Source organism: Pollachius pollachius (assembly GCF_949987615.1).
Source record: "Pollachius pollachius genome assembly, chromosome: 15".
NCBI classification, from domain to species: domain Eukaryota; kingdom Metazoa; phylum Chordata; class Actinopteri; order Gadiformes; family Gadidae; genus Pollachius; species Pollachius pollachius.
In genome coordinates this window covers 19,722,929-19,737,762 of record NC_136948.1, presented here as the reverse complement: position 1 = coordinate 19,737,762, position 14,834 = coordinate 19,722,929, and the positions used below count along the sequence as shown (strand labels likewise).

Here is a 14,834-nt window from a genome sequence, read left to right as displayed (position 1 = left end):
TTACTTTTCATTATTTGAGACTATAACTGACATGCTTTATAAAGGGATTGCAGCAAATATAAATAGGGGTAATGCAGACCTATGTCATTGTATTTAATTGAATCATTTATATTTATTGTTAATATTCATAATACAGTATTTTTTTAACACTTATTCTGTCATTAAGATGTGAAATATAATAAATATATGCAACGGTCACGTTGAATTAATAATTGCATTGCAAACATTCATTGTGACTAAATTCCTGAATAATGAACTGTAATTTGAAGAACGGTGGAAACGGTTTGTGTTCGCTGAGCAGACACTTATCTGGCCTGTGTGGAAGGCAGACCTCATATCATCAAAAATTCCTGAGGGGAACGAAGACCTATTGAGCAGCAGCCATACCTCAGTCATGAATGAGCTGGTTGTCTCTGGACCACATGATTTGAATCCACAGGGAACGTACGATGATTGGAAATAGTTAAACGATCATTCAAGCATAGACTGAGAGAATGAGAACATGTACAATGAATGTAAACGCAATATCTATCACCTAGAACACATGACAGACAAATTACGACATTCAAGAAGGGAAATGAGTCCTCACGTACAACTGTTTACTGACAGCCTACAGCTCGAGGCCTAGTCACTGTTGCCGAGCAACCAAACAAACAAGGAATCACACCAAACCACTTAATGAGAGTACAACTACCCAAATAATTCAACCAAATATATGATTTCATACCACTACACACTAAAGGCGCTATGAACTAATTCAATAGTAATCATTCTTGCTACTATTAAGTGTTTGCCCCTTAAAGTGTCAACTGTGTGAATGACATTTTAAAACAAGTAATCTCCCATTAGATTGACAACTAGGTGGCCTTCTCTGGATTTTTTCCACATTTAACATTTTGGCGTTTGCATTTTAGTTTGGGTAATTATTAAAGCTGTCAAAAGGGAAGACGATAACCAACATTTCAAATCTTTTATTTAAAACTCTTTGGTTTAAGATTAGGCTGAAGGTAAACGGAAGAGAAGTACATTGGAATGCAAATATTTTTGCTTTGTTGGAAACAAATATACTCTCAACTAGAAATCTTTATACGTGACAGACACACTATCGATGCACTCGGTATAGGAGTCTGTTTATTTACTTTATAACGTTACACGTTAGAAAATGTCAAGACCAAGCTCAGTATTCAACCTTGAAAATGTAATAAAAACTGACGAATCCATTTGCTTGAAATGATAAAACATAGATAAAGATGCACATTTCACAATCACCTGGATTGTTTGATGCTAAACGGTAAGACAACACTTATTTACCTAAGAAAAAAAAAGGACTTCCAACAGCTTTTCCACGGCTACGCGTCCGACTCAAAGGCCCCGTTGGCCCGGCCCCGGGGCCTCTCCGGCAGCGGCCTGGCTCGCCGGCCAGAAGGCCCGGATGCTTCCGGATCTGACGATGCGGAGGGCGGGGGGGCGACGTGCCGCTTCACTCTCTTCTTCCTCGGAGCTCTTCTGAAGAGAGAAAAGACCATGGTCAGGACTCTGAGTAACACAGTCTCAATAGTTAAATACAGCTGCGAGCAGCAATGTGGGGGTCAAGCAGAATAGGACTCCATAAACAAATGTTGGTGGACAGAGAGATAATCGGTTAGGTGGCTACATGAGGACCGTCTCAGTAATTTCACCTACAATGAAAGCTATTTGCAAATGGTTATCACAATGAAAATACATTGAAGTTGCTTTCTAAGGGCCGGAATAGACTTGCTGCTTACAATGCCCCCCTAGGCGTTAATGATGCCCAATTATTTGGGCATCATCAGAATAGGGTCATAAGAGTATGAGCCAAGTTTGGTTTGGATACATGAAGGCCTTGCAGGGATATGAGCTCACTTCCTGTATGACGCCCCCCTGAGGTAAAAGGTCATAAATTGTTTGTGATTAATGGATGAATGGGTCAAAAGTAATAAAAATGAATGCATGTCCAACTTTGACCTGTTGGTGGCACTAGAGCTAGCGACCATAAATTTGCTATGAGGGATTATGGGACTGTCCTGAATCAGTGTGCCAAATATCACAACTTTTGACCATGGCGTTCTATGGGCTGCCATAGACTTCCATGACAGAATAATAATAATAATAATAATAATAATAATAATAATAATAATAATAGGAAAACGTAGAATAACAATGGTTGTCTCACAGCTTCGTTGCTTGACCCCCAAATACTAGTTCAGAATCATCTCGTATACAAAGCTCATCTAGCAAAGTTCTATGACGTGTTTATATTTGATATTGTATACATCAAGGTAAAACTTCACACTACTGCATTAGCCCAAATTTGTTAGCATGTTTTGCTAACATGTGCTTAGCCAACCCAGGAGCAGCAGAACTTACTTGGTGCTGGTCATCTCTGGCTCTGTGTCCTGCTCAGAAAGAAAGCGGAGCTCTCCAGAAGAACTGATGGCAGCTGACACCTTGGGTGAGAGAGACAGATGAACGGATGGGGAGAGAGAAGGGAGGAGAAAGAGAGAGAGAAATAGATATAAGCCGACCGCACCAAGAGATCGAAGGACAGTTTACATCAAGAACACACACCAAAATAATGGTCCTGGCCATGTTAAGATTCCCATGTGGATATAAAAAGTACTGATAACTTAGCATTAGACTGATGGATCGATAGAGATAAGCTACAGTTGTAAGGGAGACAACAGAGGATCTCTGTACTAGAATCACATCTGGCCTGGCTGTAAACCACAACATCAGCACCCCGACCCGGCCCCCCTGACCTTGGTTGGCGTTGCCCTTTCACCCCCGGGACCATCTGACCCAGTGGCAAGTGGCGTTTCAAGGGCGCCCAGATCTTCGTTGAACTCTCCTGCAGTTGGAATCATGGAAAAGCAATCAGCCAGAATGACAAATGGCCGCCCTAGGTAAACTGTCAGGCTATTGCTTTTGGGGATTTATGGTTCTTTTGTGCTTTTGTTTGGGGGCTCTGTGCAACATGGAGACAGACGTTATAAAAACAAACACTACTGGTCAAAAGTTTAGGGTCACATAGAAATTTCCTTATTTTGAAAAAAAAACTTTTTTTTTTCATTGAAGGTAACATTCAATTAATCAGAAATACTGTCTAGACATTGTTAATGTGGTAAATGACTAGGTGTACAGTGGCCCATTTCCAGAAACAATCACTCCTGTGCTAATGGTTGTTTAGCTAATCGTGTGAAAAGGCTAATTGAGGATTAATAAACCCTTGTGCAATTATGTTAGCACACCTGAAAAATGTTGAATAAAAGTGTGAGTTTTCATGGAAAACATGAAATTGTCTGGGTGACCCCAAACTTTTGAACGGTAGTGTACATGTTATGTACGCACTCTCATCTGCAGTGTACGTCGCCGGGAAGTATCCCTGCTGCCCATTGGCCAGACATCCGAACCACCAGTTGTGGTTGTCTTTGTAGAGCACTTGGATGACGTCACCTCTCTGGAGGGTCAGTTCGTCCGAGCGGTCGGCGGTGTAGTGATACAGCGAAACCACCTGCGGGCGGGGACAGAAAGAAGAACTTAACACAGAGAATCTGTGAATAAAAGTTAAATTCAACAAAACAAGACAAGGTCGTACAGTTGGGTGACCTTCTGCCGAGTCGCTCTCCAGTCGGGGTCCAGAAGAGACGGGGCGGCGCTGGGAAGAAAGAGGTTGGATTTAAGCCTTTCATCTAACATTTCTCCACAGAAAAGGTAACCCTTAAGGTTTGAATTACAAATAATCCATATAAATTGCAACCTTTATGGGTGGGATTACAAATAAACCGTTCACATTGTAACGCCGGCTCAGTGTCGTTTAGCTTCTTAAATCCCCAGCAGCAGTGCTTCTGCTGCAGTGTTCCACTAACAAACCTTTTAAGTTAGGGTTAATATTATCATCTACAATTCAAATATATCAAATCTCTATGTATTTAATCCATTATTGTTTGATGAAGATGAAATGTGTTCATTTAGTGGCATCTGGTGGAACGAACTTGGCAGTCAGTTCAATGGGTCGCAATCTGCAACCTCAACGCTAGATGCCACTAAATCCTACATCATCAATCATCTCAGGATATATACACCGTACCGTCTGTAGCGACCCAGCTCCTTTCAAGCGACGGCCCACTGGACTGAAGCCCCCTGAAAACGCAGCAAGAAAACAAACGAGACAGGGGTCAGACCGCCACCAATCTAACCAGAGGACCTGCTTCTTTTCATGCTGGCCACCTACGGATGTGGGTGGAGACAACGAGAGGGCTCTGGTCTCTGTGAAGAGACCACATGCCAACCGCTGCGCTTGAGTACCCAACTAGTTTGTGGTGTAAGCTGATGTGTCGGCTCCGGTTAATGGAACTCTGGCATTGGCCAACTGGCATGCCATTCTTCCCCCACAGTGATTCAAGCCCCCGCTTCACACTGGCAAAGTGGAGGCATTAAAGTGAAGTTGTGCAGAGGCGGGAGTTGTATGCGATCATGAGGGAATGAAGGTGTGAGACACAAGGCTTTGGAGACCCACGGTTCTGGCAGCTGAGAGCCGCCTGGGGGATGAGGTGTTCTGCCAGGGCCCCGGAGAGGTGCAGCTTGGAGTGGGGAGACAGCAGCGACGGAGGCGGCAGCGAGGAACCCAGGCCCGTCTGGAAGGGAGGGAGAGGAGGAGGAGATAAGGGGAGAGAGAGGAGAAGGGAAGAAAAGAGAGAGCGTGGTGAAGCCTGACCTTATCACTTGACAATGGCTTCTAGATGCTGTTATAGCTGAGGGGATAAAGTACTGACTGACACCTTACGGGCCATTGTAACAAAATGTCCAAAACAAATAATTTCGATACTCTACAGTGTCGGAATGAAACTATAAGGTACAGCGTGGTTTGTTTTATCATATAGGAGTGTGAATCGCGAATGGCAGCTGCTTACGTCCATATTATGAAAAGCAGTGCAAGTTATACCACCAACTATGAGACCTATATAATTCCCTGTCTGTCCACCATTTGATTGGAGGACAGCTGTACTCACAGCAGCAGGAGCAAAATCCAGCGTCCGACTCCTTCCTGCATAGTCCAAGGAAACTCGGTCTGCAGCCAGGAGAGACAGAAGGCTACGTCTTAATGCCAAGGCAGGGGTGCGCCTGTTGTATGAAACATGATGCCATTGCTACGCTAAGCACCAGAGCTAAACCCACTACGCCACACTGGAGGGTCCCTGCTCATTGAACTGCAGCGAGACCGTACCCATACGGGCTCCAAAGTGGCTCTGGCATAACACAAGAAAACATCCCAAAAGCAGCGTAAGACACCAACACGCACCTTGATCAGACATGTACCCAAGAGTGGAGGCGCTTCGATGCGGGTCCTGAAAAAGCAGTCAGTTCATGTAAGACATGTATCATGATCCTCTAGCAGCAACGGCCTTCACCGACTCCTTTAAGGCCAAGAAAGTGAAGACACTGGATGAAGTAATGCGTTTACCAGGACAGAGTCCAACTTGTCTTTGACACGTTGCATCTTCAGCGACAGCCTGGCCGTCTGTGCGAAGCGGTCGGTAGGCGAGGAGGCCGTCCGGTCCAGCAGGGCGGCCATGGGCTCGGCGGTCCTGATGCTGGTGTCCGTGGGGGCGGCCCGGCTGCCCGCTCTGATGGTCTGGGCCTCCAGCTGGGACACTGTCCGCACAGGGTGTATACACGCTCAACCCAGTACATCTCTGTAACGCAATCTCAATAAACCCACTTATGGCCAGATCCGTACACCGATGGCGGTGTCAACAATGCGAGGTGAATCGAGAGTTAGCATTCGGTGTCTCGCTCAGACACACCTCGAAACGACGAGGGAATCGAAACAGCGACCGAAAGAAGAGTCACCCTATTTCAAGAGTACAGTTACTCTTCAAAGTATCACAGAGAGATTATCTCACGGCGGCGATATGAGAAGCAGCCGAGTCGCCCGCTGTAACTGGGGTCGGTTCGGTCGTACCTTTGCGGTCGTATAGGTAGACCAGGATGGGCTGGCTCGGACCGAAGGCGCAGAAGGCCACCATGTTCTCGTGGGGGTGGAACGCCACGCCGCGCAGGGCGGTCGGGTAGCACAGCTCCGAGTACACCGCCACCTGGTCGCCTAGGAAACCACGTCAACACAAGGAGAAGAAGAAGTAGGAGGAGGAGGACTACTTCAACCACAACAACAGGAAGAGGAAGAACCGCATCCAATCTCACCCGTTTCAGCGTTCCAGACGTAGGCCATGCCGTCCTCGCTGCCGGAGAAGAGGAAGCTCCCACAGGGGGAAAAGGTGCTGTAGATCCTCTCTCTGTAGTTGGTGGCCCCCGTGTATCTCTTCACGGCCAGGCTGGGGGACAGACGCTGAACGTATTCATATCTCCTCCTCTCTTTCTGACCTATTGCCCCATCTAGAGTGATATAGTCTAAAAGGTTGGATACTGTACATGGCAATTAGACTTATCTTTGGGGATTTATTGATAGTACACAAATGCGATTACATTTACAGTATTATCCTTGATAAAACATGAGGACACTAGAACAGAAGCTCCGCCGGTGCGACCCGCTAACACATCAGTTCGGAGTCCAAGCTCTTCACTTTCACTGGTATGAAACATAACTACTTGTGAGGGTACTGCGACCCGATAGAAGAGGCTTACATCCTGAGGTCCATGACCCTCAGCACGCTGTCCTTGGCGTGGATGAGCAGCCGGCGCCCGTTGGGATGCACCTCTAGCAGGTTGATGGGCATCCCCCCGAGGTCCCTCTCCTCGATCCTCTGCCAAAGCAGCATCAGCTCATCAATGATAAGTGTTATCAATGAGAAGATTATCCCTCCCTCAAGGAGTTTACTTCCAATTATTTATTTTGCAGAGTCAAAAAACAAACATGGCTCAGTGTCAAGCTGGTATTTCCCCAGGTAACGCTCAGTGTTTTTTGTACCTTCTCTATGCTCCAGTCCTCACAGAGCTTCCCCCCCGCTCCTTCTGCCACCGGCGTCCTCCAAACGATGATCACCCCGCTGTTGTCTGCCGAGAACAGCCTCGTTCCTGGGTAGAGAGGCACATCAACCAGGAGAGAGAAATAAGCCAACAGTATTAATTATTAGTAATAATAATAATAATAATAATTATTATTATTATCATATGAAACAATTACATATCAATAGTTTTCTCTCAAATAAATCCCAATGTTGTTATCAGGGTTAGGGTTAATAATTAGGATTATTATAATGACCCACGTCACATGGCAACTTGTGTTGGGCGTACCTTCGCAGTCGAAGCACACGGCGTTGATGAAGCTGCCGTGCCCCTCCAGCTCCTGAAGCAGTTGGCCGTTGACGTCGTGGCCGTCCACACGCCACGCCCTCAGCAGGCCGTCATAGCCCCCGGTCACCACCAAGCGGGACGCGGCCGGGTGGTAGCGGGCGCTGTACACGAAGGATGGGTGGGGCAGCACCTTCTGGGCGATCCCCAGGAGCCGGTCCACGTTCCACTCCCTTAAATTAAGTATTGTGTTACTCTCCTTGCATTCCCACATTGAACAAAAGTGCTAACATAAATAACAAACTGCGAAAATGATATTAATAAATAAAATATGAATGAATAAATAAACTAAACATAGAACAATAAAAACAAAAAAACAAAATCTTCTGTCATTTAAATAAATGACAAAGAAATGTGATATTCATGTTACGATATTCATAAAGATAGATAATAATCCTCTTAAGAGTTGAGAAAAGAGCACATGCGCCCCCTGGTGGCGAGGTGTAACTCGAGCAGCAGGGTGGTGTGTTCACCTCACGGTGCCGTCGGAGGAGGATGACAGGAGGCTGCGGTCGTCTCTGGACCAGCAGAGGTCGTACACAACGCTCAGGTGGCCGCTGAACACCGCCAGCACGGTGCCAGAGGGAATCTCATACACTGAAGACAGCACACACGCCTTTGGTTAACAGTGTCATCAGGTATTTACTATTGCTATTAGGTCGATGGATCATTTTGTAGTACGTATACGTATTGTATGTATTGTCAGTCATGTTTGTCAGTCAATATTTGACAGTTGAGGAAGATTGGTTCACATTATTTGTTTACATTACTACGTGTACATAGATGCACCTTTCTACATCCTGAGATATTCATATATTTTTACACATTGTTATACGTGTAAACAACAAAATTATCCTTTTTAAACAGTGCTGGTGATACTGTACAACCCACATTTCCCATTGTTAGTAACACACAACAAAGGGTGATCCCTGAACCATTAGAAAACTGTTTCTACTGACTGACTGCAGCGGTGATTGTATCTTGTGATTGGTGTGTAACGCGATAGGAGCAGGGGAGGTTGCTCACCGATGACAGGGAAGGCGTCTCTGTCAGCGCAGGCCGCAGCCAGCACCGTGCCGCCGTGGGAGAAGCGCACGGTGAAGCAGCCCATGTGCCCGCCCCGGAACGACAGCACGGGCTTGTTGGGGATCCGACACACCTGGGACAGAATATTACAAACCTCAGACTCACTTTAATCATGGATAGCATTATGCAACCAAATTAAAGTTTAGAGAGAGAATACCCATCCCAAACTTGTTACTATGAACTGCTCTGTTTAGAAAGAACGCTTTCTATGCCTGAGGGTTCATAGTAACAAGAGGAGGAGTTGAACAGGGTCGTTCATGGGCTCCTTCTATAGGACTGGAACCCTGGATTTAGGGGTGTTTTCCTGTGCACATAAAGAGGGCTTAGGTTTAGGGGGGATGCTAGGGTGGTGTGTTCTCAAATGAAGGCATTGCCCACATTTGACAACACCCCACCCTAACCCCAGGCCCTTTGAAACCGTCACTGGAATAAAGGGAGAACTTGGACTAGGTCCAGTGTACTATGGACCGTAGCACCCACCTGGCCTGGCATCCTGCTCCACCTGAACACGGAGGCCTGGCTCTGCTCGGCGGGCTGGGGCAGGCTCCTCCTGGTCACCTCACTCTGGAGCTCGCTGTAGGAGGTGCTGCCTCGCTCCTCCTGCAGGGCCATCATGGAGCGCATGCTGGGGTCCACCTGCACACAACACCACCACCCCCCCAATAACCACAACACAGTCAGCTCAGTCCACCTGCACGATGCAGCCACCACCACCAACACCCCCAAAATAACCACAACACAGTCAGCTCCCACATGGCTCTCCATTAATATATCTGGGGCACCTCACGGTTAAAACAAAGTCTACTACAGTAGCATGTGTTATTGAGTTGTGATATCTAGCATAGAAGGCAGGTTGCCAAGGATATTAAATTCATGAACAGAATAAACAATCTGTAGAGAATGGTGGATCTTTTCTATCAGCTAATCGGGATGAGATGCACAGGAATATCTAAATATACAGGAAGAGAGACCACGAGAGAGCGTAACAAGAACATCCCTGCCATTAACTAAACCTTTATTTTTATTTGATTGGGATTGAATAGTTGGCCTGTTTTGGATTCAGAACAGCAAAATTCCCCGTAAGGTGAGAAGTTGGGTGGAGGTTAGGTGGTTGATGTCTGGTGGAAACAGCCTCGCCTGGCCCGAGTCAGACTGGTAATTAATCAATGCTCAATGCGGATTGGGTAATCAATGCACACAGGTTCAACCAGCCATCACCAAACATACTCAGGGTGATCTCCTACACGGCAGCACGGATCACCATCTGTATGCATCACTGTCCTCAGATTCTGCAGCTAAGAGCCCAGTCAGAGCCACCTGGGTCCACCTAGTGGCAGCCAGCCTGTCGGCGTGACGCATCATACATGTACGTCCAAATATGCATAAAAAGGTCCACCTCCAGATCTCTAGACTATCCCAGACTCTCTTCCCTCCTACTCACATGCTCTGGGAGTTTGAGGCCTTTGACGGTGACGTAGAGGGTGGAGGTGTATCTGTTGCGGGGATACCTCTTCCACCACTCCACCACCTCGATGGCTTTGGGCTGCGGTTTGGCCCTGGCCGGCGGGCAGAAGAGCTGGAGGCGGAGCTTACTGTCCACGTTCAGCACGCCATTGGTTCCCACCAGCTGGCGGGGAGACACAGGAGAGGGCATGAAGCATGAAACCTCCTCCTGTTGGGCAAATGTGTATGAAAAAGTGAAAGGACTCAAGCCTGATGATGGTCACCTTAAGGAACGCCCAGGCCACCTTCCGGAACCCTCTCTCCTGCTTGCCTACATCGTGGGCTTTGGCTTCCTCCATGGTCATGAAGTCCAGCACCTGTCCGAATCGCACCACAAACAACCCCAAAACATTGGAAGTGACGCAGATATCGAAGGCTAGGTTTCAATCTGTTTGTTGTTTCTTGCAAGGGTCAAAGGAAATACTAGCTTTAAAATATACAGCATTAACAAACAACACACACTAGGGTTATACACTAATTGTTACAGCATGTGGTGTGTCGATAGCATGACAATAAAACAATCCTTTTCGCCCATCAAGTGAAAAGATAACCCAGTCGAATTGGTGTGTTCTATTTATAGCGTTCGGACCTCGAAGAAGAGTATGACCCGTGGCGCATCGCCGCGGTCCTGCAGGAAGTGTCCCAAGCGCTCGTTGAAGATGATCTGCTCCTCCCACTCCGGGATGGTGGACTTGTTCTTCTTAAAGTGGAATGGCTGGGTCATGATGGGCAGAACATGCTCCACGCACTCCTGCTCGTAGAACGACGACACCGGCCGATGGCTGCACATGTAAACAAATAATAATAATAAGTAGAGTCAATATACAGCTGGAATCAACTCAGAGAATCAGAAATGATGGACATGTGGCCAAGACTTGTGTGTTGTCTTTTTTATAAAAAAAATGGTTAAAGAGATAGTACAACTACAAAAAATATATGTCAATCACAACCCAACACATCACATCAACACAATCAATTTTAACAGATCGATAGACCATAAAATAAACCCCACACCTCAACTCAACCCTGAACATCATGAGCGTCATGAGGCTGCGGACGTTTGGGGATCCGAACCTACCCTAGTGGGGGTCTCCCTAGCCACCACACTATCCTCCATCCATCCTCCATGTATCCTAATTTGGTCAACAGGAAGGGGGCGTCACCTGTCCTCCTTCCTCACGTACTGCCCCGTCAGCTCGTCCACCACGTGGACCTTCACCATGGGGTGGGAGAGGCGCAGGTCTGTCTTCAGCCGGTCCGTCCGATGGACGTACACGCCCAGCACCAGGCTGTCATCCAGGGCCGGTCGCCGCGGCAACTCCGCCTCCCCCTCCCCAGCCTCCAACACCACTGGGTGGACACATTCCAATGCATACAGTAGCTGGGCCTCTCGCTCCATCTCTCAGGAAAGGCGACACTGGTTGTTAGCTTGTCGTTGGTTTTGGGTTATAAATGACATTCGGTTAAATGTTAAACCTCTATCCACACTCATTGTCCTTTCAACCACACACACACACACACACACACACACACACACACACACACACACACACACACACACATACCACTGATACTGCAGTCTCCCATGTCTCATGCTATCATTGTTTTTTGTTGATCTTGAATAAAGAGTTATCTGATGTGTGATGTAACTTCTAGTGTAACTTTTAGTAAAGGCCTTCCCAGGGACAGGGGTTGCAAATAGTCTTGACTAGAAACCTGTATGCAAAACATTTATTTTATATTTTATATGAAACAATGTACAATGTACTTGCCCTTCTCAATAAACTTCTAATCAAGGTACCACACATTTACCTTGCTTTTTCTTCTTCTTCCTCTTCCCTCTAGCGTCTACTGTGTTGTGCGTGTCAGTGGCCCCCTGCTCTGCCTCTCCATCGAGGTCCCTGTCGGCGGGAAACACACCGTTAGATCCTGGTGAGTCACTCTGGGGACACAGTGAGCGCGACCCGTATCCAGAGCATTTAAACAGACCCCAGGTCCGACTCGGGGCCAGCCGATTTCAGCTTCTTCTTCTTCCTCTTCCCAACGTCGTTGTTGAGTGCGACGGCGTTGGGGGTGAAGGTCCTCTCGGCCTCCTCCTCCCGGCTGATCCGCTGCTGGTACTGATGCAGGAGCTCATCCTCGGGATCCGCCTGCTGGCCTGCTGCCTCCACACCCCCCCTGGCCCCTCTGTCCCTCCTTCCCTTCCTGCTGGGCCTCCTGCCCTCCTCCTGTCCCCCGGGGCGGCCTAGCTCCGGGTCCTCTGCCCCGACGGAGCCGTCCTCCTGTTGGTCGCAGCCCGGCGGGTCGTCCTGAGGTGAGATAAGATGGTACTTTACTCAATCAAGATGGGGCATTAGCGTGTCAAGGTTGACAGTACAGGACCATAGTAGAAAATATAAATACATTAAAGTACAATTTTTAAAAGTATTGTCAAAAGCGAAATAAATACACAAACTAAACTGGACTATAGAACTACTGCCAAACAAAGTGCAGGGAAAATAAGGAAGTAAGAGCGGAGTTATGAGGCGGAGCTGCCACTCTCGTGGGCGGCGCACCGGAGGCAGAGGCAGCTCCCGTTTGCTCTTCCTCTTGCCCTTGGAGGGCTGGGGAGGCTCCTCTTCGTCATGGTGGACGTTGATGACCTTCTCAACGGCCTCCCTCTCTCGCCGCCGGTTCTTGGTGAAGCGAGGGCTGCCCTGTTCAGGGCGGTACGTGTTCTGGAGGACCGTCTCGTCGTCCTCTGTGTCCTTCTCCAGGTTCTTCTTCAGAGTCTGGAGCTGGGAGGGAGGGGTGACATGGGGATGGCAGAGGACTTGTGGTGAGCTGCCTTATTGTTGCTACGGCCAACACGCTCACATTCGATTACTGAATGAGGTATCTGGCTTTATTTTATCAGAGAATAATAGAACAGAACATCAGACGTTCATTCACCAGAAAGCGTTGAGAATCAAAACACATTAAAATTTAGCCATTTTAATTTGTAGAATTTATTAATTGTATGTGTATTATAACGTACATGGCGGTGATACAGATCTTGATGACTATATTTAATTTATTTCTAATATGAAGACGGTTCTAAATAGTTCATGATCGTTCAGCTTTAACAACCTACCACAATGCTCTCACTCTGGGGCTCAGAGCTCTTCTTCTTCACCTTCTTCTTCCCTGGCTGCGGGTCGGTGTACTTCTTGAGGACCTCATTGAACCGGTCCCTGGTCTTTGCCCGGGCTTCACTCTCACCTGTGGAAACACCCCATAGAGTTGGCAGTCTATTATTATATGTGGCAACCAGTTGTAACCAGTATTTGTGTCTGTGTATAATTTTAAGAGAATCAGCAGGCAACCACTCACCTGCTGGCATCCTCGCCTCTCATTATGAGTGGAGGGATTCAAAGAAGCGTTGTTCACAGAGTCTGAAAGGGGAAACACAGCTGGTTAGATACACACAACTGATGTTTGCCTTGCTGCCTCTTCACAGACCTCTGGATGAGGAGGGGGTGAGGTCTGTGTGAGGGGAGGAGGAGATGAAGAGGTCTGTGTGAGGGGAGGTGGAGGTGAGGCCTGTGTGAGGGGAGGAGGAGGTCTGTGTGAGATGAGGAGGTGAGGTCTGTATGAGGGGAGGAGGGGAGGGAGGTCTGTGTGAGATGAGGAGGAGGTGAGGTCTGTGTGAGGGGAGGAGGAGGGGAGGAGGTCTGTGTGAGGTGAGGAGGAGGTGAGGTCTGTGTGAGGGGAGGAGGAGGGGAGGAGGTCTGTGTGAGATGAGGAGGAGGTGAGGTCTGTGTGAGGGGAGGAGGTCTGTGTGAGATGAGGAGGAGGTGAGGTCTGTGTGAGGGGAGGAGGTCTGTGTGAGATGAGGAGGAGGTGAGGTCTGTGTGAGGGGAGGAGGTCTGTGTGAGATGAGGAGGAGGTGAGGTCTGTGTGAGGGGAGGAGGAGGTCTGTGTGAGATGAGGAGGAGGTGAGGTCTGTGTGAGGGGAGGAGGAGGTCTGTGTGAGATGAGGAGGAGGTGAGGTCTGTGTGAGGGGAGGAGGAAGGGAGGAGGTCTGTGTGAGATGAGGAGGAGGTATTGATAACCAATACGTTGTCATAATAAGGAGACAAACTCGTCGTATATACAGCTTGTGCTGCGCTAGTAAGCACATAACACCAAGACATCACCTTAGCACAAGCTAACTGGTACCATAGTCAGTTAACTGGTACCAGTAGCCAGCTAGCTGGTCCCAGTGGTCAGTTAGCTGGTCCCAGTAGTCAGCTAACTGGTACCAGTAGTCACCAGCTGGTACCACTAGTCGAAAGCTAACTGGTATCAGTAGTCAGCTAACTAGTACCAGTATTCAGATAACTAGTAGCAGTAGTCAGTTAGCTGGCTAACGGTAGCTCATCGTAGCAGTAATAGTTTGATTATTACCTCAACAAACAGCCGTTGTATGGTCGGTCTTAATGGTTTCCAGAAGGTGTTTCGGGCCCAACAGGCAGACAGAAGCCGGGGTGTGTAGCAGTAAGCTGCAGTGATTGGGACAACAGACCCAGTTTATCTCCACGACGCTCTGCTGGTTACCAGGTCAACGGCGGGACGGGGGCGGGGCCACCGTGACGTCCTCCTCACAGTGTTGCCAGATTGGGCCCGATTTCCCACTCAATCTGGCAACATTGTTTGCAGCACGCTTTCAGCCAGTGATTCCAGATTGGACGGATAATTGCGCCCAACCTGGCAACACGGCCTCCTAACGCAAATAGAACCGACCAATAATATTTCAGGAAGGCTTAACTCCTCCCAACAACGACGACCACAACAACACAGCAACGTCACATAAAATATGTTGTTAATCCTAATGGAATGGTTATTTTCAAAAAAAATATGTTAATATATACGTTATTTATTTCTGGAATTAAAGATCATTAACTTATCGCCTGCGA

General features: G+C 47.7%; 1 protein-coding gene across 1 annotated transcript; it reads right to left on the bottom strand.

Annotated features, from left to right (window-relative positions):
* Positions 1-1,064: 1,064 nt before the first annotated feature.
* ahi1 (Abelson helper integration site 1) lies at positions 1,065-14,465 on the bottom strand. Its single transcript, XM_079753067.1, has 28 exons — positions 14,326-14,465; positions 13,270-13,331; positions 13,031-13,158; positions 12,474-12,695; positions 11,908-12,227; positions 11,731-11,819; positions 11,082-11,268; positions 10,508-10,700; positions 10,143-10,235; positions 9,857-10,042; positions 8,896-9,051; positions 8,356-8,488; positions 7,803-7,926; positions 7,273-7,502; positions 6,947-7,053; positions 6,664-6,782; positions 6,223-6,353; positions 5,984-6,124; positions 5,483-5,673; positions 5,321-5,366; positions 5,031-5,089; positions 4,538-4,655; positions 4,109-4,161; positions 3,617-3,676; positions 3,370-3,532; positions 2,781-2,869; positions 2,389-2,468; positions 1,065-1,506 (listed from the first exon to the last, which is right to left on the bottom strand). Exons 2-28 carry the CDS (start codon positions 13,277-13,279, stop codon positions 1,350-1,352), a joined length of 3,585 nt encoding a protein of 1,194 aa, XP_079609193.1. The 5' UTR covers positions 13,280-13,331; positions 14,326-14,465; the 3' UTR covers positions 1,065-1,349.
* Positions 14,466-14,834: the final 369 nt, after the last annotated feature.